Below are 24938 nucleotides of genomic sequence, written 5' to 3'. Positions count from 1 at the left end.
CGCAAGTCACTCCCTCCTTTGGCATTGGTGTATGGCAGTGTCTGGAACCATTGTATGTCCCCTCTGATGTTGCACTTATCCTGGGATAGTGTATGACCTAGAGGCTCACTCCCCTCAGTGAGCTTGTCCAGGAGAGGGGTGAAGAAGGGGTTTTACTTGAGATGGGAGTATCTAGAGTTGACAATTGAGATGCCATTGGATGAGGTAATGGTTCTGTGCTATGACGTACCAGGAACGAGATTAGAACCTCGTCTTAGGGACCAAACTGAACAATAATTTATAGCGAATGCTATCTGGCTATGGGATACTCCTTTCTCAATTATAAATGTTCCTAATATCTGTTGTTCGTCATGTAGGTTGAGAGGGGTGTATCTTGGCTATAAAAGATCTTTGTACTTTTGTGTTGTCACTTTCAATGGTTCATTAGAAATGGCGCATCATTGAAAGTCAGTGCTATTGCAAAGCTCTTATCATTAAAAATGTAGTTTAAGTATAACTCTGACCAGTGTGTGAAGTTTGTTTCTCCTGATTTGGTATTGCAGAAATTAACCACCACAGGTGTCAATGTAAATAGTCCGGGTGGCCATTTAATTAATTGTTCGGCAGTCTTATGGCTTGGTGGTAGAAGCTGTTAAGGAGCCTTTTGGTCCTAGACTTGGCGCTCCGGTACCGCTTGTCGTGCGGTAGCAGAGAAAGCAGTCTATGACTTGTGTGACTGGAGTCTTTGACAATTTCTTGGTCTTTTCTCTGACACCACCTAGTATATAGGTCCTGGATGGCTGGAAGCTTGGCCCAAGTGATGTACTGGGCCGTACACACTACCCTCTGTAGCTAAGTACACACTCCTGAGGGGCCCCAGTGTTGAGGATCAGCGTGGAAGACGTGTTGTTGCCTACCCTTTCCACCTGGGGACGGCCCGTCAGGAAATCCAGGATCCAGTTGCAGAGGGAGGTGTTTAGTCCCAGGGTCCTTAGTTTAGTGATGAGCTTTGTGGGCACTATGGTGTTGAACACTAAACTATAGTCAATGAACAGCATTCTCACATAGGTGTTCCTTTCGTCCAGGTGGGAAAGGGCAGTGCGGAGTGTGATTGAGATTGTGGATCATCTGTGGATCTGTTGGAGCAGTATGCGAATTGGAGTGGGTCTAGGGTATCTGGGATGATGCTGTTGATGTGAGCCATGCCCAGCCTTTCAAAGCACTTCATGGCTACCGGCGTGAGTGGTACGGGGCGGTAATCATTTAGGCAGGTTACCTTTGCTTCCTTGGGCACAGGGACTATGGTGGTCTGCTTGAAACATGTAGATATTACAGACTCGGTCAGGGAGAGGTTGAAAATGTCAGTGAAGACACTTGCCAGTTGGTCCGCGCATGCTTTCAGTACACGTCCTGGTAATCCGTTTGGCCCCGCGGCTTTGTGAATGTTGACCTGTTTAAAGGTCTTTCTCACATCGGCTACCGAGAGCGTTATCACACAGTCGTCAGGAACAGCTGGTGCTCTCATGCATGCTTCAGTGTTGCTTGCCTCGAAGTGAGCATAAAAGGCATTTAGCTCATCTGGTAGGCTCGCATCACTGGGCAGCTCACGGCTTGGTTTCCCTTTCGAGTCCACAATAGTTTTCAAGCCCTGCCACATCCGACGAGTGTCAAAGCCGGTGTAGTAGGATTCAGTCTTAATCCTGTATTGATGCTTTGCCTGTTTGATGGTTCATCTCAGGGCATAGTGGGATTTCTTATAAGCCTCCGGATTAGTGTCCCGCTCCTTGAAAGTGGCAGCTCTAGCCTTTAGCTCGATGCGGATGTTGCCTGTAATCCATGGCTTCTGGTTGGGATATGTACGTACGGTCACTGTGGGGAGGACGTCGTCGGTGCACTTATTGATGAAGCCGATGACTAAGGCGGTATACTCCTCAATGCCATTGAATGAATACCGGAACATATTTCAGTCTGTGCTAGCAAAACAGTCCTGTTGTCACGGGTGTCGTATAGATGAGACCAAGACGCAGCGGGTACGTGAATACTCATAATTATTTATTAAAGTGAACACGAAAAAACAATAAACAAAGAACGACAGGAACAGTTTAGCAGGCTAACTAAAAGCAGTGCTAAAACAACTACCCACAAACAAACAAGTGAAAACAAGCTCTTTAAATATGACTCTCAATCAGGAACAACGATGAACAGCTGTTCCTGATCGAGAGCCACACAGACCACAAAGAAATATACAAACTAGAAACCTAGAATACAAAAAACCAGAACATACACCAAAACCCCGGAACACATAAATAAAACACCCCTCTACAATACACATAACCCCCGAACGACATAAAACAAATACCCTGTGCCACGTCCTGACCAAACTACAATAACTAATACTCCCTCTACTGGTCGGGCCGTGACATTACCCCCCCCCAAAGGTGCAGACCCCGTATGCACCTAAACAAAAAAATAAATAAATAAATAAACCCCTAACTAAAGGGAGGGAAGGGAGGGTGGCTGCCGTCAACGACGGCTCCTGTGCTACACCCCCCCCCTCCCCAACCCACCTATACTGGAGGTGGCTCAGGTTCCGGTCTACAACCCCCACCCAACCTGCCCACCCCTGCAGAATACTCAGGGCTGTATAGCGTCTCTGGGGGCTCCGGACTGTAGGCCGACTCTGGAAGCTCCAGACTGTAGGCAGACTCACTCTGTTCCGGACCGTAGGCAGACTCGCTCGGTTCCGGACTGTAGGCAGACTCGCTCGGTTCCGGACTGTAGGCAGACTCACTCGGTTCCGGACTGTAGGCAGACTCACTCGGTTCTGAGCTGTAGGTAGACTCACTCGGCTCCGGACTGTAGGCAGACTCACTCGGTTCAGGACCGTAGGCAGACTCACTCGGTTCTGAGCTGTAGGCAGACTCACTCGGTTCTGAGCTGTAGGCCCTCTCACTTGGTTCCAGAATGTAGGCTGTCTCACTTGGTTCCGGACTGTAGGCCGTCTTAATCGGTTCCGGACTGTAGACCCTCTCACTCCGTTCCGAACAGTGGGCCGTCTCACTCGACTCTGAACAGTGGGCCGTCTCTCTTGGTTCCGAACTGTAGGCCGTCTCACTCGGTTCCGGGCTATACGCTATTACCAGATACTCTGGACGGGGTACTGTTGCCGGATACTCTGGACGGGGCACTGTTGCCGAACACTCTGGACGGGGCACTGTCGTCGGACACTCTGGACGGGGTACTGTCTCCAGACACTCTGGACGGGTTACTGTTGCCAGACACTCTGGACGGGGTGCTGTCGTCGGAAGCTCGGGACTGGGCTGACGCACTGGAAGCCTGATGCGTGGTGCTGGTACTGGAAGTGCCAGTTTGGGGACACGCACCTCAGGGCTAGTGCGGGGAGCGGGAACAGGCTGAGTTGGACTGGGCTGCCGCACTGGAAGCCTGATGCGTGGTGCTGGTACTGGAAGTGCCAGTTTAAGGACACACACCTCAGGGCTAGTGCGGGGAGCGGGAACAGGCTGAGTTGGACTGGGCTGACGCACTGGAGGTCTGGTGCGTGATGCTGGCTGTGGATATACCGGGCCGTGAAGACGCACAGGCGGCCTCGATCGCACCTCCTGCACAACCCGTCCTGGCTGGATGGAACTAGTAGCCCTGTACGAGCGGAGTGCTGGTACAGGGCGAACTGGGCTGTGCAGGGGCCTGATGGTTGCTGTGCGTAGAGCGGGCGTAGGGTAGCCTGGACCTAGGAGGCGCACCGGTGACCAGATGCGCTGCGCAGGCCTCCTCCTACCAGGCTGGATGCCCACTCTAGCACAGCATTTGAGAGGGGCTGGGATCACTCGCACTGGACTGTGCGTGCGTATGGGCGAGATCGTGCGCACTTCTGCATACCTCGGCGCCCTCCACTCCATACGAACCTCACTATAAGCACGGGGTGCTGGCTTAGGGCTCACCCTTGGCCCAGCCAAACTACCCGTGTGCCCCCCCAAAAATAATTATTGGGGGTGCCTCTCGTGCTTCTCCCTCAGCGCATACAAAGCCTCGTACCGACGCCTCTCTGCCTTGGCTGCCTCTATTTCCTCCGGAGGGAGATGGTAGTCCCCAGCCTGATGCCAAGGTCCAGCCCCGTCCAGAATTTCCTCCCATGTCCAATTCCCCTGATAGTCCATATAATTTGTACCTGCTGCTCCTTCCCCCGCTGCTTGGTCCTTGTTTGGTGGGTAGTTCTGTCACGGGTGTCGTATAGATGAGACCAAGACGCAGCGGGTACGTGAATACTCATACTTATTTATTAAAGTGAACACAAAAAAACAATAAACAAAGAACGACAGGAACAGTTTAGCAGGCTAACTAAAAGCAGTGCTAAAACAACTACCCACAAACAAACAAGTGAAAACAAGCTCTTTAAATATGACTCTCAATCAGGAACAACGATGAACAGCTGTTCCTGATCGAGAGCCACACAGACCACAAAGAAATATACAAACTAGAAACCTAGAATACAAAAAAACAGAACATACACCAAAACCCCGGAACACATAAATAAAACACCCTTCTACAATACACATAACCCCCGAACCAAATAAAACAAATACCCTCTGCCATGTCCTGACCAAACTACAATAACTAATACTCCCTCTACTGGTCAGGACGTGGCACCTGTAGTGTAGCATCCACGTCATCTGACCACTTCCATATTGAGCGAGTCACTGGTACTTCCTGCTTTAGTTTTTACTTGTAAGCAAGAATGAGGAGGATAGAATTATGGTCAGATTTACCAAATGGAGGGCGAGGGAGAGCTTTGTATGAGTCTGTCTGTGGAGTAAAGGTGGTCTAGAGTTTTTTTCCCTCTGGTTGCACATGTCAGAAATGAGTTTGACTGCATTAAAGTCCCCAGCCACTAGGAGTGCCGCTTCTGCATAAGCATTTTCTTGTTTGCTTATGGCCTTATACAGCTGGTTGAGTGCGGTCTTAGTGCCAGCATTGGTTTGTGGTGGTAAATAGATGGCTACGAATAATATAGATGAAAACTCTCTTGGTAGATAGTGTCATCTACAGCTTATCATAAGGTACTCTACCTCAGGAGAGCAATACCACGAGAGTCCTTTAATATTAGACATTGTGTACCAGCTGTTATTGACTAATAAACACACACCTGCCCCTCGTCTGACCATCTTACCAGACGCAGCTTCTCTGTCCTGCCAATGCATGGAAAATCCCGCCGGGCTCTATATTATCCGTGTCGTCATTTAGCCACGAAACGGTGAAGCAAAAGATATTACAGTTTTTAATGTCCCATTGGTAGGATAGTCTTGATCTTACATCATCCATTTTGTTTTCCAATGATTGCACGTTGGCCAATAGAACGGATGGTAGAGGAGGTTTCCTCACTCGCCTACGAATTCTCAGAAGGCAGCCCGACCTCCTACCCCCTTTTCTCCGTCTTTTCTTCTCGCAAATTATGGGGATTTTGGCCTGTTCCCTAGAAAACAGTACATCCTTCGCGTCGGACTCGTTAAATAAAACATCTTTGTCCAGTTCTAGGTGAGTAATCGCTGTTCTGATGTCCAGAAGTTATTTTCGGTCATAAGAGATGGTAGTAGCAACATTATGTACAAAATACGTTAAAAAATAAGTTACAAACAACGCAAAAAAACGAACAAAATAGCACAGTTGGTTAGGAGCCCGTAAAATGGCAGCCATCCCCTCCGGCGCCTTTCCTATACACTGCCAAGTAAAGGTTAGTCGAAAATATCCTGATTATGGCTAAACAGCATCCTATGCACAACCTCAGATGAGCTTCAGCTCTGCCACAGAGGTTCATGTTTACATGGCTGACTGTTGCTATGGTTTGTAGTTTTGGTGAATGCGTTTGTGTTAGCGCTAGGCTAGTAGCTAACTGTTGCTATGGTTTGTTGCTTTTGTGCATGGCGTGCTGTTTTTTTCCTGGTTGGAGTGGTTATCTCTGGGGCGTGGAGCGCATGGATGTATTGGTTGGTTAGCGATGATCTAGTGGCTAACTGAATTTTGTCAGGAAATTTATAGATTCTGTTTGGCATACTGGTTTTGACTATGGGGGTGTTTGAGCCATCAGTGTTTTGTGCCAAAGTAGAGGATAGTGGGAGTTTTTTCAAGCTAGCAAAGGATCAGTTATTTCAGGTGGCAGAAATGCTGGAGGTTAAAATAGCAGAGGAGTCGAACAAGATATATGTTGCAGTGTTGTTATGGGAGAAGTGGAGTGAGTTCTTGCCGCCGGTTCTGGTGGATAGCAGTCAGGAGGAAGAAGACTTGTTGGAAATGGCAAGGCTAGAACAGGAGATAGCACTCTTGAAACAGCAGCTGAGTGACGGGCTGAGGGGAGAAAGTTTGTTTCCAGTCAGTCAGACAGTCTTGTCACTAAAGCAGTTCCCACCAGTGATCAAGTGATGAGCTAGTTTCCCCAGGTGATCAGGTTTGTGTAATGAAATGGCAGGTGTGTCAGTGGGCGGAGTCTCGCAAAGAGAGTTTTGAGGTATCCCCAGTGTGTGAAGTTACTCATGTTCAGAAGATTGCTTGGCCCGGTTTCCGATAGCGATGGAACATAGGCTAACGAGTGTTTTAACAATGCGCTTTTCCTACTATGGCCGAAGCTGTAACATACGTTTCGGTAGAGCAAGTGTCGATACTGAATTATTTCACAATACTGACGACGGATCAGCTCCTAGAGAGATATTACCACCTACTGCTGCAAATACTGAGGCAGCTTATTCTAATGCTTAACCAATAAAAATGCACTAAATCACTGATTTCATTGAGCACATGTTTGGGTACATATCATGTTTTGAAGTTATTGGCAGTCAAAGAGAAACGGATAAACCACGTGATTCTACAGTCGTGACCAAATGTTTTTAGAATGACACGACTATTAATTTCCACAAAGTTTGCTGCTTCAGTGTCTTTAGATATTTTTGTCAGATGTTACTATGGAATACTGAAGTAGAATTACAAGCATTTCATAGGTGTCAAAGGCTTTTATTGACAATTACATGAAGTTGATGCAAAGAGTCAATATTTGCAGTGTTGACCCTTCTTTTTCAAGACCTCTGCAATCCGCCCTGGCCTGCTGTCAATTAACTTCTGGGCCACATCCAGACTGATGGCAGCCCATTCTTGCATAATCAATGCTTGGAATTTGTCCGAATTTGTGAGTTTTTGTTTGTCCACCCGCCTCTTGAGGATTGACCACAAGTTCTCAATGGGATTAAGGTCTGGGGAGTTTCCTGGCCATGGACCCAAAATATCGATGTTTTGCTCCCCGAGCCACTTTTGCCTTATGGCAAGGTGCTCCATCATGCTGGAAAAGGCATTGTTCGTCACCAAACTGTTCCTGGATGGTTGTGAGAAGTTGCTCTCGGACGATGTGTTGGTACCATTCTTTATTCATGGCTGTGTTCTTAGGCAAAATTGTGAGTGAGCCCACTCCCTTGGCTGAGAAGCAACCCCACACATGAATGGTCTCAGGATGCTTTACTGTTGGCATGACACAGGACTGATGGTAGCGCTCACCTTGTCTTCTCCGGACAAGCTTTTTATCCGGATGCCCCAAACAATCGGAAAGGGGATTCATCAGAGAAAATGACTTTACCCCAGTCCTCAGCAGTCCAATCCCTGTACCTTTTGCAGAATATCAGTCTGTCCCTGATGTTTTTCCTGGAGAGAAGTGGCTTCTTTGCTGCCCTTCTTGACACCAGGCCATCCTCCAAAAGTCTTCACCTTACTGTGCGTGCAGATGCACTCACACCTGCCTGCTGCCATTCCTGAGCATGCTCTGTACTGGTGGTTCCTCGATCCCGCAGCTGAATCAACTTTAGGAGACGTCCTGGTGCTTCCTGGACTTTCTTGGGTGCCCTGAAGTCTTCTTCACAACAATTGAACCGCTCTCCTTGAAGTTCTTGATGATCCGATAAATGGTTGATTTAGGTGCAATCTTACTGGCAGCAATATCCTTGCCTGTGAAGCTCTTTTTGTGCAAAGCAATGATGACGGCACGTGTTTCCTTGCAAGTAACCATGGTTGACAGAAGAAGAACAATGATTCCAAGCACCACCCTTCTTTTGAAGCTTCCAGTCTGTTATTCAAACTCAATCAGCATGACAGAGTGATCTCCAGCCTTGTACTCACACCTGTGTTAACGAGAGAATCACTGACATGATGTCAGCTGGTCCTTTTGTGGCAGGGCTGAAATTCAGTGGAAATGTTTTTGGGGGATTCAGTTCATTTGCATGGCAAAGAGGGACTTTGCAATTAATTGCAATTCATCTGATCACTCTTCATAACATTCTGGAGTATATGCAAATTGCCATCATACAAACAGAGGCAGCAGACTTTGTGAAAATTTATATTTGTGTCATTCTCAAAACTTTTGGACACGACTGTATATTTAGCGGTGACCTTCTCTGTATAAAGTGATGCGGGAGGGCAAAAAAGCATCTTAAGATGCACTTAGCTGTTCTACGAGTTGTCTGAGGCAGGCGTTAGATCACAAGCGTTTTTAAGTGTAATGTTAATAATGATGGTTTTGAGAAACAGTTCAGAGATTTAACAATGCTCCTACGAAGGTTCAAACGATGAACTTAGCCTTAAGATGCTTTTGGAAAACCAGGCCCTGGTAGAAAACCAGATAGGGAGGAGGATGATTTGTGTGGGGACCTGGAGGAAACATTCATGCCAGGCTAGATAGTGGTTCCCAGGAAATGGTTCTCCCTAGTGATGAAGTTGATTCTTGTGTGTCTATTGCTGAAAACTTCTGGGCAAAGATACACGAAATATACAAAAGTATGCGGACACCCCTTCAAATTAGTGGATTTGGCTATTTCAGCCACACCCGTTGCTGGTGTATGAAATCAAGCACACAGCCATGCAATCTCCATAGACAAACATTGGCAGTAAAATGGCCTGTACTGAAGAGCTCAGTGACTTTCCAACAAGTCAGTTCGCAAAAATCCTGCCCTGATAGAGCTTCCCCAGTCAAACTGTAAGTGCTGTTATTGTGAAGTAGAAAAGTCTAGGAGCAACAACAGCTCAGCCACAAAGTGGTAGGCCACACAAGCTCACAGAACGGGACCGCCGAGTGCTGACGCATGTAAAAATCATCTGTCCTCAGTTGCAACACTCACTACTGAGTTCCAAACAAGAACTGTTCGTCGGGAGTTTCCTGAAATAGGTTTCCATGGCCGAGCAGCCGCACACAAGCCTAAGATTACCAATGCGCAATGCCAAGCGTCGGCTGGAGTGGGGAAAAGCTTGCCACCATTGGACTCTGGACTCTGCAGTGGAAACGTGTTCTCTGGAGTGATGAATCACGCTTCGCCATCTGGCAGTCCGACGGATTAATCTTGGTTTGGCGGATGCCAGGCGAACGCTGCCTGCATCAATGCATTTTTCCCTCTGTAAATTTTGGTGGAGGAGGAATAATGGTCTGGGGCTGTTTTTCATGGTTCGGGTTAGGCCCCTTAATTCCAGTGAAGGGAAATCTTAACACTACAGCATACAATGACATTCTAGACGATTCTGTGCTTCCAACTTTGTGGCAACAGTTTGGGGAAGACCCTTTCCTGTTTCAGCATGACAATGCCCCCGTGCACAAAGCGAGGTCCATACAGAAATGGTTTGTCAAGATCGGTGTAGAAGAACTTGACTGACCTGCACAGAGCCCTGACCTCAACCCCATCAAACACCTTTGGGATGAATTGGAACGCCGACTGCGAGCCAGGCCTAATCGACCAACATCAGTACCCAACCTCACAAATGCTCTTGTAGCTGAATGGAAGCAAGTCCCTGCAGCAATGTTCCAACATCAAGTCGAAAGCCTTCCCAGAAGAGTGGAGGCTGTTATAGCAGCAAAGGGGGGACCAACTCCATATTAATGCCCATTATTTTGGAATGAGGTGTTCGACGAGTAGGTGTCCACAAACCTTTGGTAATGTAGAGTATGTGAAGTGTATGCCTACCCTCTGCAGATTAAGGATGAGGTCAATTTAGGTGACACAGTATTTTCCAGAGGAGCAGAGTGGATGTTTGTCTGTCAGGTGTTGATTTAACTGAGCTATGGGAGGGAGTAGATTCTTCCCAGTCATGTTGTGAGGTTAGTGAGGATTCGCTGGATGCTCCGGTCTGGCATTTGCGGGGTGACACAGCTGTGTTTTGTGATGAGAATCAGGAGCTTGAAGAAGTGAGTTTGGTGGGAAAGACAGATCCACCGGTTTTGTCACTTTCTGTTGTTGGGGAGATGACGACAGTTAAGGTGGAGGAAAATGAGGAGTATATGGCTAGCGGTTCCCTTCCAGTGGGTGCTCGGGACTGGAGAAAAGAGGCGAGGGATCGTGTTCCTAGTGAGTTGGCTGAAGTTGTGGTCGATGTTCACTTGTCCCTGGTGGTGGCTGCTCCAAGTCTCTCATCATTGCCTTCATATCAGATGGAGTTTGGTGCTTGTAACCATGGGCCATGAGTGAATGGAGTTGGGCTCTCAGTTCAGAAGCAGAGGGGTTAACGGTTGCTCCTGGGTTCAATCTTTTCAGAGACTTTTGGTAGGAGCAAATTGTCTGAGTGCCTAGTAATGAATTTGATGGATTTGTTTTGTCTGGCTTCTGGCTTTCTAGAATGGCTTTATCTCAGAGTTTAGGGTATCGGTAGGCAGGTTTCATAGCTGCAGCTCTAGTGTTTATACTGTAGATATGGGTCTCTTCACTTAAGGGAGTTTTATGGAAAATAAAAAAGTTTGAAATGTTAGATATTTCTGGAAAATAGATATTGGTGACTGTGAGGTTTCTTGTTGGGGGAGGTGTTATGATATGGGGGTAGTTTAGTGTTAGCAGTAGAACACAGTTAGGCAACACAGTACCAGGATACAGTTCCACACTCCATCCCCAGGTGGCAGCACCAACCGGGTCAAGAGCTGTGCTATGCATGGAAGCATGGATAAGTCGACAGGTGTGAACAATTAGGATGATTGTCATTCTGTGACCAGAGGAATTGTGGCCTGCCAGTGTTGTTTTGTGTTAGTTTAGTTTAGCCATTCCTCTTTGTAGTTATATTTTTGTATATACTTATTTTGGGTCACCACTTTGAACGAATACTAATCTGCTTGGACTGGCCGACCATGTGAGATATGACTGAGCTAGCCCTGGACCTAAGTTGCTGTCTCTCGGGTGCATGCATTCAACAACATATGCTTACTTCTCACATTTACGCACACATCAAATCAGGTTACAGACCATGTAGCTAGGCCTAAGACCCCTAGACATAACGAGTGCAGTTAAATCAGTAGGCTAGTTATTGGTTTTGTAACAGGAACTACAACGGCTGGTTTCACAAGACTACTAAATGACAAATACAGCAAATAGATTGTGGTATTTGATATAAAGCAGAATTCTTCTCTGTTGATCAAGATGTATTTAACTTGAAATAGACAGAAAATGCATTTCTCAATACGAACGCCTTTCCATAATGGTCTACCTGACAAAACATTTTTTTCAAATCAAACCAAATCAGATTTTATTTGTAACATGTGCCGAATACAACAAGTGTAGACCTTAACCAACAATGCAGTTTTAAGAAAATACCTAAAACAAAGTAAGAGAAAAGAATAACAAATAATTAAAGAGCAGCAGTAAATAACAATAGCGGGGCTATATACAGGGGGTACCAGTACAGAGTCAATGTGCGGGGGCACCGGCATTGAGGTAATATGTACATGTAGGTAGAGTTATTAAACTGACTATGCATAGATAATAACAGAGTAGCAGCATTGTTCTGGGGGGGGGGGGGGGGGGGGGGGCAATGCAAATAGTCTGGGTAGCCAATTGATTAGCTGTTCAGGAGTCTTATGGCTTGGGGGTAGAAGATATTTAGGAGCCTCTTGGACCTAGACTTGGCACTCCGGTTCCGTTTGCCGTGCAGTACAGTTTTCCTGCAGTGATTAACTTGTTCTTCACTTCCCTGTTCCAACATTTCTATCCTTCACAGTCAAATGAATTGTCAGACTAATAGCAATAGAGTACCTGTGTGTAGGTGAACTATAGCAGGTCATTACATACATATAAACTGTTGAGACAAGGCTGGTCAGTGTTATGGACATTTCTCTATGGACTGGCCAGTGGAGTCTTACCATTGTCCAGCGAGGGCAATGTCCTTTCCATAGTAGTTATGCAATGTAGGACCACTAAAAAGAGTCAGCATCAGTAAGGGAATGAGGAGGGAGGGAAAGAGGCAGTACTGACTTCATCACATTCATAATAACCCTGATTTCTCTAATCCTCTGGAGCAATTTGAAACATTAAGATGAGACACAGTCTCAAATGGAAGGAGAACAAAAGGAAGCAGTTCTGCTGATGGCACACGTTTGTAATTCTCCATCTCAGGTAAAACAAAACTGATTACATTTTGACAATCGTATTAAAAAGTGTACCTTCATTACAGTGTGTGTGTGGGATGGCTACTGAGTGACTCGTCTCCCCTGCGAGGCTGCAAAATAACTGTCAGTCTCTTTAAGCATCCGGCAATGTACTGAATCTATTTTCTTTGCTCATCATTTTATTGCACTGTCCTCAAAGAAACAGGCTTTCCATTTGACTGCATCTCTGGCTGAACTCGAAGTTGAACATGGTCCATAAACATATTGAGAGTCATAGTGAGACAAATATGAGTGATTTTGCATTGCACAAAATGAACTAAGCACCAAACTATCTGACCTCATGAGCGAGGTGCCTTTGAAAACAATAAAGCTGCAATATGCAAGATATGAACTATATGCTGAATAAGCTCCACAGCACACTATCCATCATAGTTGTGCTTTCACCAAATGGGCTGTTTTCACCTCACCTCAAGTAAAGCTTCTATTAAGAGCCCTGGCTTGATCTTCAGGAGCGATCTCTGTGTTAGGTGTGGTGGGGTGATATAATTACTGGCTAAGACAAATGTTTTCCCCTTGGCCTGTGCAAAAAATGAAATTAAACACCTTTGAATATTTTAATAAGCAGGCAGTGAACCTGGGGGCACCTGTAATAAAATGTGGTTAGTATGATTAATAAAACTAAACACCATTACAGAGAGAGAAGCTACCTCAGACCCAGGCCTGCAGAGTTAGGTACATGGGTTAGGTGTCCAGTCCGTCTTACCTGGAGATCGCAACTAGAGGGACTTGATACTGTGGGTTTAAGGGAATCAGAGTTCAAGAGACCACAGGTCAGCTTTAATAACATGGGTGAAAGAAGTTGATATCCATGGACATAAGTATTGTATAGTTTTTTGTTGTTGTAAAATAGTAGCAAAATAGTGTGATTAAAATAGTTTTGTCTGATTTTGTACAAAGCTAGGCAAAATGTATATACAGTGCCTTCAGAAGTATTCATACCCATTGACATAGTCCAGATTTTGTTGTGTTACTGCCTCAATTCAAAAGGGATAATGACAAAGTGAAAACATGCTTTTAGAAATTGTAGCAAATTAGCCAAAAAACAACCAAGTAGATTGAAGTAGGTCCTCTAGGATTTTGCCTGTGCATTCAGTTTTCTTTTTATCCTGAAAAACTCCCCAGTCCTTAACGATTACAAGCATACCCATAACATGATGTAGCCACCACTATGCTTGAAAATATGGAGAGAGGTACTCAGTAATGTGTTGTATTGGATTCGCCCCCAAAACAACACTTAGTATTCAGGAGAAAAAGTGAATTGCTATGCCACATTTTTTGCAGTATTACTTTATTCATTGAAATCCCTTATTAAAAAGTTTACCTTCGTTACAGTGTGTGTGTGGAATGGCTACTGAGTGACTCGTCTCCACTCCGGAAACGGATTTAGGAAGGATGCCTGTATCTTTGTAGTGACTGGGTGTATTGATACACCATCGAAGTAATTAATGATTTCACCATGCTCAAAGGGATGTTTAATGTCTGCTTTTTTATGTTTATTATCTACCAATAGGTGCCCTTCTTTGCAAGGTATTGGAAAAACTCCCTGGTCTTTGTGGTTGAATCTGTTTGAAATTCACTGTTCGACTGAGGGACCTTACAGATAATTGTATGAGTGGGGTAGAGGGATGAGATAGGGTTTAACATGATTTTTGAATGACTATTATTGCACACAGAGTGCAACTTATTATGTGACTTGTTAAGCAAATTTTTACTCCTGAACTTATTTAGGCTTGTCATAAGAAAGGGGTTGAATACTTATTGACTGAAGACATTTCAGCTTTTAATTTTTAATACATTTGTAAAATTATCTATATATATAAAACATAATTCCACTTTGACATTATGGGGTATTGTGTGTAGGCCAGTGTAAACAAATCAAAATTTAATCAATTTTAAATTCAGGCTGTAACACAACAATTTGTGGAAAAAGTCAAGGGGTCTGTACATGATTGTACCATTTGGTGCTCATAATACCTTAAATGTTGCATTTACTGACAATATTGAGACCATCAACATTTTATAGGATGAATAATACAATCTTATTACAACAGTTAAGCAAAGAAACAAGGAATAAAACAGTTCATTTTATTTAATTTTATTTTCCAGACAGACACATCGATTTCTGGACCACAGTAGAGGATGGAAACCTTTCACAATTTTTTTTTCATCATTATTATTATTTGAAAATACAAATATAAAATTATACTTTCCACATCTGAGATGTGAGAGACCCCCATCCATTTTTGTTTATTTTACAACAGGGCTTGAGCAAGCCATACAAGAAGACCTGAAAGATGCTTTCAGACGTCAGTCAGTTCTGTCAGTCTCTCGCCGTAAAAAGTCTGTTAACGTTAAAAAATGGGCAAGTGTTAGGAAAGGCAAATCAGGAGCAGACAGCAAATCAGTGAGGAGAGCTCAGTGGAAGGCTGCTCCTCCACTCTGGAAAACAGTGGATGTTAAGTGGAAGGACAATAGCCTCATTATGCTGTGTAGTCATAGACTGCCCACTTTTCCTCATACGTTACTACAGATTGGAGTAGCAGTCGTACACTCCGATCGACACACGTTAAGACTATCCAAAAGAAATTAGAGGATGGCTCACTCATTGCTACAGTCATCCTTCATGTATTACCTATGCCAGACCACTGAACAAGGTCCAGTTCAAATTTTGAAGACAATGCAATGCCAAAAGAGCACACTAGCTTACCATAACGTTGACTGTTTTGACAGCGAGTGATGAAAACAGTGTTGGCTACTATGTTTTACAGACCCATGTGAGATAGGGTTTTGCTGTGTCTAGAATACAGAAGGCTCACTAGTCTCATCTAGTCACACGTTGACATGAAGGATATACCAGTCAGACATCGTGTACACATAACAGAACATGTATGTACCGTATGTAAACAGACTAATGAACACAGGTGATTCATGGATGATGGGATGAAATGATTGGCCATTGCCTAGCACTTGCCTCAAAATTCAAGTTTAAATGGATACGGTAGTACTCCAATTATCAACACCTTCCGGGTCATTTTTGTCCTTTCCGATTTTTTTTCTTAAACCAACATGTTTTTTTTTTCTTCAATGGAATTGCTATTCTACTAAGATGTGTAACATTCATCAGCTGTAAACTGCTGTCAATGAAAAATAAAATGACAGCAACAGAGCCATGCTACCTTAAAGTCCAAGCTACGGGATCAAATCAAAATAATATTTGAACACAGATCAAAGGGGAATGAGCTTTATAATTGGATAACCAGCCTTTACTTTAATCAGAGGAGGAGATAACTATAGAATAAGTACCTCAAGGCATTGCAATGTTATCATGAGTACTGTATAGAATATCTATTAAATACAACTGCTCCCGAGTGGCGCAGTGGTTTAAGGCACTGCATCTCAGTGCTTGAGGTGTCACTACAGACACCCTGGTTCAATTCCAGGCTGTATCACAACCAGCCGTGATTGGGAGTCCCATAGGGCGGCGCATAATTGGCCCAGCGTTGTCTGAGTTTGGCTGGTGTAGGCCGTCATTGTGAATAAGAATTTGTTCTTAACTGACTTGCCTAGTTAAATATAAAAATATATATTAAAAAAACTGCTACAGATCTGTATGTAGGACCTGGACTGTTGATTTTCATCCTGCCACACACATTTCTTTGTGAACATGTTATGGACAGTAAATCTATGAATTAATTCAATATTTACTTTATTATCAACTCCTATAATAGTCTTATTGAATTCACCTACAATATCTGACTTTCTCTGTCCTCCAATTAACTAAATCCTTGACAAAAGGCTCCAAGGCCGAAATATCTATCTAGAAGTGCTGCTTATTATTATAAGTGAGAAAATACATGACTATCTAAGCTGAGATGCACTTCCCCACCTGTAAATTATCTTCATTAGACTTGACATTGTCCTCCCCCTTGCTCTACACATTACAGTTTTACTAACCACCTGAACTACTGTATGAAGACATTCAACAACAGGTGAACTAAATGAAGATCATCTGCAGGGGTAATTTCAGTTTATGCCATGTTGCCCACCTCCACTAGTTAAGAAACAATCATTAGGACGATTCATTCTGTGTTATCTTTGCTCCAAGTATGTAATGGCATCAAATGACCCTTCTAGAAAGTAGATTACCTAAAATTCTTTGCAACCGTTGTGAAGTAGTAAGCATAGCTGTCTAGATCTGTGAGAGCAACATTAACAGACAACATATACAAGCCTGACTTTGATTAGAATAAAGCGCTGATTTCCAGGGACTAAAAAAAGTATTCACAAAATTGATGTTTTTGGAGTGAAAGAAAAGGCAGAGACATTTAAAAAACAGAGTGGTATCTAAAAATAGCAGAGCCTTATAGGCATCTGGGATATTTTCAAAGTGTACAAAGATTAAAAGATATTACAGTTTAGTAGTGGTATTATTACTGTTATCATCATCATCATTAATATGTTAACTTTCAAAAAAATATATGATTTTTTTCCGCACAAAATCTTTTTCATAATTATAGCTTGTGTCCCTTAGAAAGTAATACAAAAAAATGTTTTGCATATCTAGCGTTAGCATTTAAGGTAGTATGGCACACCCCTTTTAAAACATTCAAGGGTGGAGAATATCCAAATAATGCCTCGTTTAAAATTTCATCTTACAGCAATTTGTTTCTCTATAGTTCTTCTGTGAGAGCTTTGGTTAGTTGAAACCATGTGAGATTGGTAAAACACAACAGAAAAGGAAAAAGACATACATGAAACAAATGGCATGGAACTGCTATTAAAATAACTGTCTGCAAATGTATGTCAAACCTTTGATAATAAGAGCAAGTTCTATCCTTACTGGTCCTAAATCCACTAATAACTACAAGTATTATCACATTACATCTACAACTAATTACAAGGAGATAGAGGAGAGTAAGAGAGAGGGGGGTGGTGGGTGGGGTATAATGTGACAGAGAAAGGAGGCAGAGGAAAAAGCCAGAGAAAGGGAGAACAACAAAGAAGCGCATAGACCACTACACTGGTATCAAAGACAGCACTCTGTTACAAGTTCATTGTGATTTTTTTTGTACACACTTGATATGCATGGATGATCAACAAAATATTGTATGTGGTGACAGGGAATGGAAAGAGAGAAATCGATGGATGCACAGTACATTTTAATATAATATTACAATTATTAATAGTAACCACAATATCAATAAAACCCCCCTGACTCAAAATTTAAATCAGTGAAGAAGCATCTTCTTTTTTTTTTTTTTTTTGTATTTCTTTTTTTCTTTTACATTTGAACATTACACCGGTTCTCTTCTGTTTTCTCATTTAAATTATTACTTGTTTATCTCCACATCAATCAAAAGCATTCAGTATTTTCCTTCACCTGGTTGTTCTGAACAAAAGAGCTAATGAAATAAAACATCAGGTGAAATGAAATATCAAATACATTTGCAGCAGGAAAAGTACATCATCAGAATATACACCACTCATTCCATCATCATGTTTACAACTCTTACTGCACTTTAAAGCATGTCATTAAATGTCTCTCTATATTCGAGCAAAACCTGTCCCTACACATACTGCATAAGAAATCTGCGCACCAAGCTATGATTAACAGGATGAATCATTTATTCAGTGTCTTCTGGCTGGATCTCAATATTTTAGATTAGAAGTTGACTTACACCATACAATGAAATCCAAAGACATGACCACAAAACATTGGTAGTAATTAATCAGTTAATTGCGATCTGTCAATCTGTTAATTCACCCCTGTGTATGCCTATTCTAGAGAGGAGCAACGTCCAATAATCCTTCATACTTCACCCCAGAGACGCAACCATTTTAAATAGCCAACATATACATGTGCAAATAGGAAATGGCCTGTTCTTTCTTTACTGCTCACAGTGCAATGATTTATTATTTTTTCCATTCAATGTTTTAATCTATTTGCCACTAAAATAAATTAAACCTGTCAACAATTCCAAGGTATAACTCACAGGACTGAGGTATGGTATCAAAATGTTTGCCTTCCTAATTCATTTGAAAAGAGAACTGATGGAGAGAACAAGCGTTATACACTGACTCTACCACAGAGTCCAGATACTGCGTCCCAAACTTAACAGGAACAAGCAGGAGGAAACAAACAACAACAAACTACAAACAAGTTGAGTTTTTCTCTCCGGAGTATAAAAGTGTCAGGATGCGCAGAGCACTGTAAAATGCTTAGGCTCAAGTTCTATTCTTCAACACTAAATACAGTGTGCTTTGGATGAAATGATCACTCTTTTTGAAATAATATTGATTTCTAAATAACAGTTGGTTAGACAAAAGATACCGATGATCTTTTTGTTCCTTTAAAACTGAAGTCACCTTAAAACTGAACTGAACTGTGCACTGAACTCACCTTTTGTAAATATGCTGGTATGACACTTGTAAAGTTATTCAGCTTGAGTATTTACAGAGCAAGCCATCAGTGTTCTGTCCGACACTGGGGTAGTCACTGTCTCCGAGCAGTAAAGGATAATAGTATTTGTTTAGAGCTTTTTTTCTATTAACACGCTAGAACATTTCTTTGACACACCATCACAAAAATATGCTATCCTCTCATCAAGTTGGTTATGCATGATTTGAATAATATTTACAGTTACATTTCTTTTTCTTAAATCTTGAATTCACAATGTATTTATATGAAATTGTTTATAGTATACATGTTTTTTTTCTAAACAACAAAAACAACACTTATAAAAAAGGACCATAAAAATATTGGAGTCCTCTTTGTATTGCCCAAAAAATAGGTAATTATGGTTAACAATGAGACATCACAAAAATAAAAAACAGCTACTAAAATGCATTAGTTAGTTACACTCTCGAATATGTAATTTGAAATTAAATGGATGTTTTTTTTCCAAACCTTTCCACTTTGGATTTATTTTGTGTGCAAAAAGACACCTGAAGCTCTGATCTGTTTTGTTTAAATTATTGGTACCAAAGCTATAGGCATGACTTGCGAACATTCAACTATGACCCCCAAAGAGAGAAGCAAAACCATTTACATGAGTACACTAGAAGACAAAACCATTTACATGAGTACACTAGAAGACAAAATCCCAAATAAGGCGAAACTAAAATGCCTCTCTCTGAAGCTAATCTAAGAACTAATAAAAGAAAGGAAAAAAGTGAATGAAATCAACATGAAACATACCAAACCAGGTTGTCAGGTTACGGGTTTGGATTATGATACAGCAGTTTATTTTTTTCTGAGATGATTTTAACTTTTTTTTTTTTTTTTTTGTGGTTCCACCTCCTCTCATTTCTCCTGGGTGATGCTGTAGTGCTTGAAGTTGGATGACATCACCTATACTCAGAGCTAATTAGAAGCTTCGGCCTGTCTTCCCTGGACCACCAGATAGACTCTGCTGAGGAACACAGATGCAGTGAAACAATTAGGAACATGTACATTTTAAATAGCACAACACATGACCACATAAGCGTCACAATAACCTAGCATACTAACAAAACAATACAAGAATCTTACAACATAACATTGTTTGCTACTATACAATGTGTGTAAGACAATGTGGAACATCATCATAGGTGTAATAGCAATGAAAAACAGACTTACGCACAACCACAGGAGACTACAAATGCATTCTACTATAGTGGAGTGATCACAAGCACAGCTATGAGGAGGAACTCATTCTCCCAGAATTCCAGTTTACATAAACTGCATCTAATACTGTTGCTTTCTCTTGCCTCATACACTTTGAACACCATCAGAGTTAACAAAGGTTAATTTAGTGTGTTTACATTCTTGTCATCATTTAGCAGATGCTCTTATCCAGAGCAACTACATTGCTCAAGGGCAAATCAACAGATTTTTCACCTAGTTGGCTCAGGGATTTAAACCAGCAACCTTTCGGTTACTAGCCCAACGATCTTAACCGCTAGGCTATCTGCCACCCTGCTGTGTTCAATTATATTATTAACTGGAACATTGGCTATTATCTTCAGATGAGTCCCTGACCAACAACGTCAACCAGAGACAATAAGCATTACACAGACGTTGACATGTCATGGGCACGCTTTACTTGACATATTGACTTGACTTTAAACGACAGGAGAATAAACCCAATCTTTTGCCATGAATGCAAACCAGAGAAAGCAACAGTACACAGTCAATTTAACCAAGAATATCATTATTGTTATTCTATTGATGTAGGCCTACAGGATTAGTGAAAGAGATACAGTAAATCAGGGAGGACAAGTTCCACAACAAAAGCTTCATTATGTATTGTAAAAGCATGCAATTGTATTAATTTGCCATAATTTGCCATACACATTTAGCATTTTAGACTTAATTAAAAAAGCTTGTTTCTGTATCTGTACAAGTTTGTAGGATGGTGATGTGAAATATAGGTTTCCTGTATGCATTTTTACAGAAGAAAGGAAAGGTGAAATTGCAGTTGATGTAACAAAGTAATGAGGTAAATCTAAAGAAACAGATGGGTAAAGACTGCTGAACAATATAAATGGAATATAATACCTCCAATGAGATGGCAACCAACCACCTGTTCAATGGTATCCATTTGTAAAAGCTGTCGCAATCAACGGGCCCTAAAAGTGTACAGTCAGTACCTTTGTCAGTATGCATTTCAGGGAAAAAAAGAGTGAGTACATTGTATCCATTTTGTTCTGCTAGCATGAATGGGTATTCTCTGTTCCTGTTCATCATTTTGATCACTAGAGCAATAGATAATCATCATAAATCTCATCGGTTTTTAATTCTCTTAGGGGGAAGAACCTGTCCCTTGTAGCATTTTACAGATTCCAGTGGGCTCTGTCTTACTCAGTGAGAGTGTTTATACTGTTATTCATTGATCTTCAAAACCCCACAGCTACTGGTGGTCAATTCCACAGGGTGACGAAATGTTCACATCTTCTAAATGATTCAGTTCATTCTAATGAGCAGATAGGAGAGCTAGAATTGAGTAAAAAGCTACAGGGATGATTGAATGATAACATATTGAATTAATCATTAGCACAATAGAGACAAAACAGAAGGAAAGTTTGAGAAGAGTGCGAATAGAGGCAAATTGAAGCACAATGTGTTTTGAAGAGAAGATTTAAACAACAATGCCTCAACACATAGTTGCCAGCCTAGCCAACTACTGCACAAGGGCCTAAGGACCTGTGAGGGACATAAGATTTAACTTTTTACATACATATACTCATTCATGCCAACATGAACAATATTCATTAATTCATGCAAAAGCTACTTAGCATTGTCACACAAAATCTCTTATGATGATCAGCCTGTTCTGCACGCTCTCCCCATCATGATCTACTGTATGTTATTGTGCATAATGCCAATCACCCACATTGTGTGTAACCTATAAGTGAACTGGGACACTGACACAGCATTCTTAGAGGGCAGAAAGAACAAAACGCCAATTTGTATTTTATTTTAAACTGAGACGGTTATCTAGCTTCTCATCTGTCTATTGTGTCTAACAAACTCAGGACGCATCGATTTATAGAAACGCTTCAATGAAACATGCTAAAAAGATCTAAAATGTTTAACAGCCATTAGTCTTCTTTGTCATCTTGTTCAATTCAAATCCAAGGGACAAAGGGTGCTTGAGCCCAGTCCATTATTGTTTATGTAAGGGATAATCAAATCTATCGAAAATAATGAACAAACGTGGAACTGACCTACGCATACAGCCCCGAGTTGATTATCCATTTTACACCATGGCTATAATTTAACACATTTGTCGATAGAAATGTGTTCAACATCCACTGAAGTAGCTAGCAATTTTAAAGTAGTTGCTGCGGTAACCAAACAGACTTGCTAACCAAACCATCAGTCCTAGCTTGCTATTATGAATGTCGAATTCAACAATACCAATAATGTTTTCAATTCAACTTTTGCTTTAAATAGCAGCTCAAACATAACATGTAAGAATGAACGATAGCCATTCAATTCTACCGTGCAAATATTCTGTGCGTTATAGGGAAATAATGCACGCTCTAGAATGCCATTCAAGCCAATAATAAATGAGTATTCGACAATGCCATGGTATAAGACAGTAACTGTTTTGGCATTGACATCATCGTCTGACGTCTCTTAAGTCAGTGCTATGACACCAAACTGGGAGATCTTGTGGCAAGTCAAAGTGACTGAAGTCATCCATTAGGTTGTAACATGTCAAGTTCCACCATGTGATTACTTTGGCTGCATGTAACACAGAAAATAATTAAAAGGTGCATTTTAGTTCTGAGTCATTTCCCTTCTTAATGTTGTGGATAGAGACATAATCTGCATGTGCACTGGAGGTGAGAAGGCTACCATGGCGATTCACTGGTTCATTGGACTCTGTTCGATTCATTGAGCCATTTTAAAGTGGATTAGTTTGAACGGAATTTAGTACAAAACACATTTTGACAGCCCTTGTGGGAAACCTACAACCAAACCTGGATTTTATTTTGTAAAGAAGTATAGCTGCATCAAAAATATCATATCTCTGTTCACATAATATTGTTATTGAGAAATGTACAAATGGGTGGCCTTATTCTGACTAGCGTTCAGACAGGGAAAATATTTAAATCTCCCCAACAACAGCTTGATCCCATGTGAAATAGGGATCCAAATGAATTCAGAAGCCTGTCCATCTGTATCTGGGTCAGCTAGACTATGGATGCAAACTGCAAAGGTTACAACAAAAGAACAGAAAACAACGGGCGCAAGCATGCTATTTTAAAAGACAAGGAGATAACATGGTCTCCTGCCCATTTCTACCGCTGTAATCCAATCTAAGTGTTTTTATAGAATTTTCTGCAATTAATCTTGTTCAATGGGCCTATGCTCCTTACTGTATGCTTTCATGATTACTGGTTTCCTCTGTCCTCAGAGTCCTGACGTTTTCTGAGAGGCAGCTCATTTCCAGAGAATCCATCTGATTCTAAAACCCCCAAAACTACACTGAACAAAAATATAAATGCATCATGTCAAGTATTGGTCTCATGTTTCATGAGCTGAAATAAAAGATCCCAGAAATGTTCCATATGCACAAAAAGTTTATTTAGCTAAAATAAATCCACGAATGTTTACATTCCTGTTAGTGAGCGTTTCTCCTTTGCCAAGATAATCCATCCACCTGACAGGTGTGGGATATCAAGAAGCTGATTAAACAGCATGATCATTACACAGGTGCACCTTGTGCTGGGGACAATAAAAGGCCACTCTAAAATGTGCAGTTTTGTCACACAACACAATGCCACAGATGTCTCAAGTTTTGAGGGAGCGTGCAGTTGGCATGCTGACTGCAGGAATGTACAACAGAGCTGTTGCCAGAGAATTGAATGTTCATTTCTCTACCATAAAGTCATTTTAGAGAATTTGGCAGTACGTCCAACCTACGTCCAGTGGTTATACGTGGTCTACAGCCTCACAACCGCAGACCACGTATAACCATGCCAGCCCAGGACCTCCACATGGTGCTGAGGAGTATTTCTGTCTGTAAAGCCCTTTTGTGGGGAAAACCTCATTCTGATTGGCTGGGCCTGGCTCCCCAGTGGGTGGGCCTATGAACTCCCAGGCCTACCCATCGCTGTGCCCCTGCCCAGTCATGTGAAATCCATAAATTAGGGCCTAATTAATGAATTTAAATTGACTGATTTCCTTCTATGAAATGTAACTCAGTAAAATCTTTGAAATTGTTGCATGTTGCGTTCATATTTTTGTTCAGTATACTTCTGACATTTCCACTCTCTGTCTGACGTGTAAACTAGGAGACACTAACAAGCTGGTGAGAGTTTGAACAAGTTAACAGTGTTTAAAGAGGCAGGTGACTGGCAGAAAGGGATATGAACACAAAATAATTCAGAAACTTTGCAAAGAGACAGGTCAGTAATAAGATTTAACGTTGAGCAAATTAAATGGTTTGATAGCGTGTGTGTGTAAGTGAACTTCAGTCCTTTAGCAAATTCGATAACAAACATGTTCTTTCTTCCTAAATTGAGACCAACAAATATTCAACCAATCAGACATGGCACCCCTGACAACCAATAAGGCAAGTTGCAAAAAGCCAATTAAATCTTTTTTTTTCTGCAATGTGTTGCTTTTGTTGGGATATCATGTGAGTTTGACTTGCTTGAGAAAATGACATTAAACTTATGCAATTTGGTCACTCCCTCTCGTAACATTCTCTTCCTCAATTGTTTTATGCATTGTTTAATTTACATGCAAGTCTATTGTTGACAGGATAACACACCAGCCCTGTGATCCTCCCCATCTGATTGGTTCAGTCAAATCTCATTAGATCTTTTGAAAAGTTTGATTTGGCACAAGTGATTCACCTGGAGGGTAGTTAGTGGTGCAAACAGTCACAGGTAGAGAGGGAGTTGAGCAGTGAAACTATAATGGGCGGTGTGCATTGCCTACTGCTCTGCTTTCTTGTAACACTAACACATCTATGTATAAGGACAGCAGTCTAATGGGCTAGCT

At 41.9% G+C, this 24938-nt stretch overlaps 1 protein-coding gene across 1 annotated transcript in view; it reads right to left on the bottom strand.

The window, feature by feature from the left end:
- Positions 1-14515: 14515 nt before the first annotated feature.
- The window catches only part of LOC106603292 (RNA-binding protein Musashi homolog 2), a 179809-nt gene continuing 169386 nt past the window's right edge, over positions 14516-24938 (bottom strand). Inside the window, exon 9 of the mRNA XM_082974557.1 lies at positions 14516-19848. Coding sequence (XP_082830683.1) covers positions 19804-19848 — 45 coding nt within the window. The 3' untranslated portion in view covers positions 14516-19803. The remainder of the gene's footprint in view (positions 19849-24938) is intronic.

Source organism: Salmo salar, chromosome 04 (genome assembly GCF_965601325.2).
Source record: "Salmo salar chromosome 04, fSalSal1, whole genome shotgun sequence".
NCBI lineage: Eukaryota > Metazoa > Chordata > Actinopteri > Salmoniformes > Salmonidae > Salmo > Salmo salar.
Note: the sequence above shows the minus strand (reverse complement) of the source record. Positions and strands in the feature narration are given on the sequence as shown.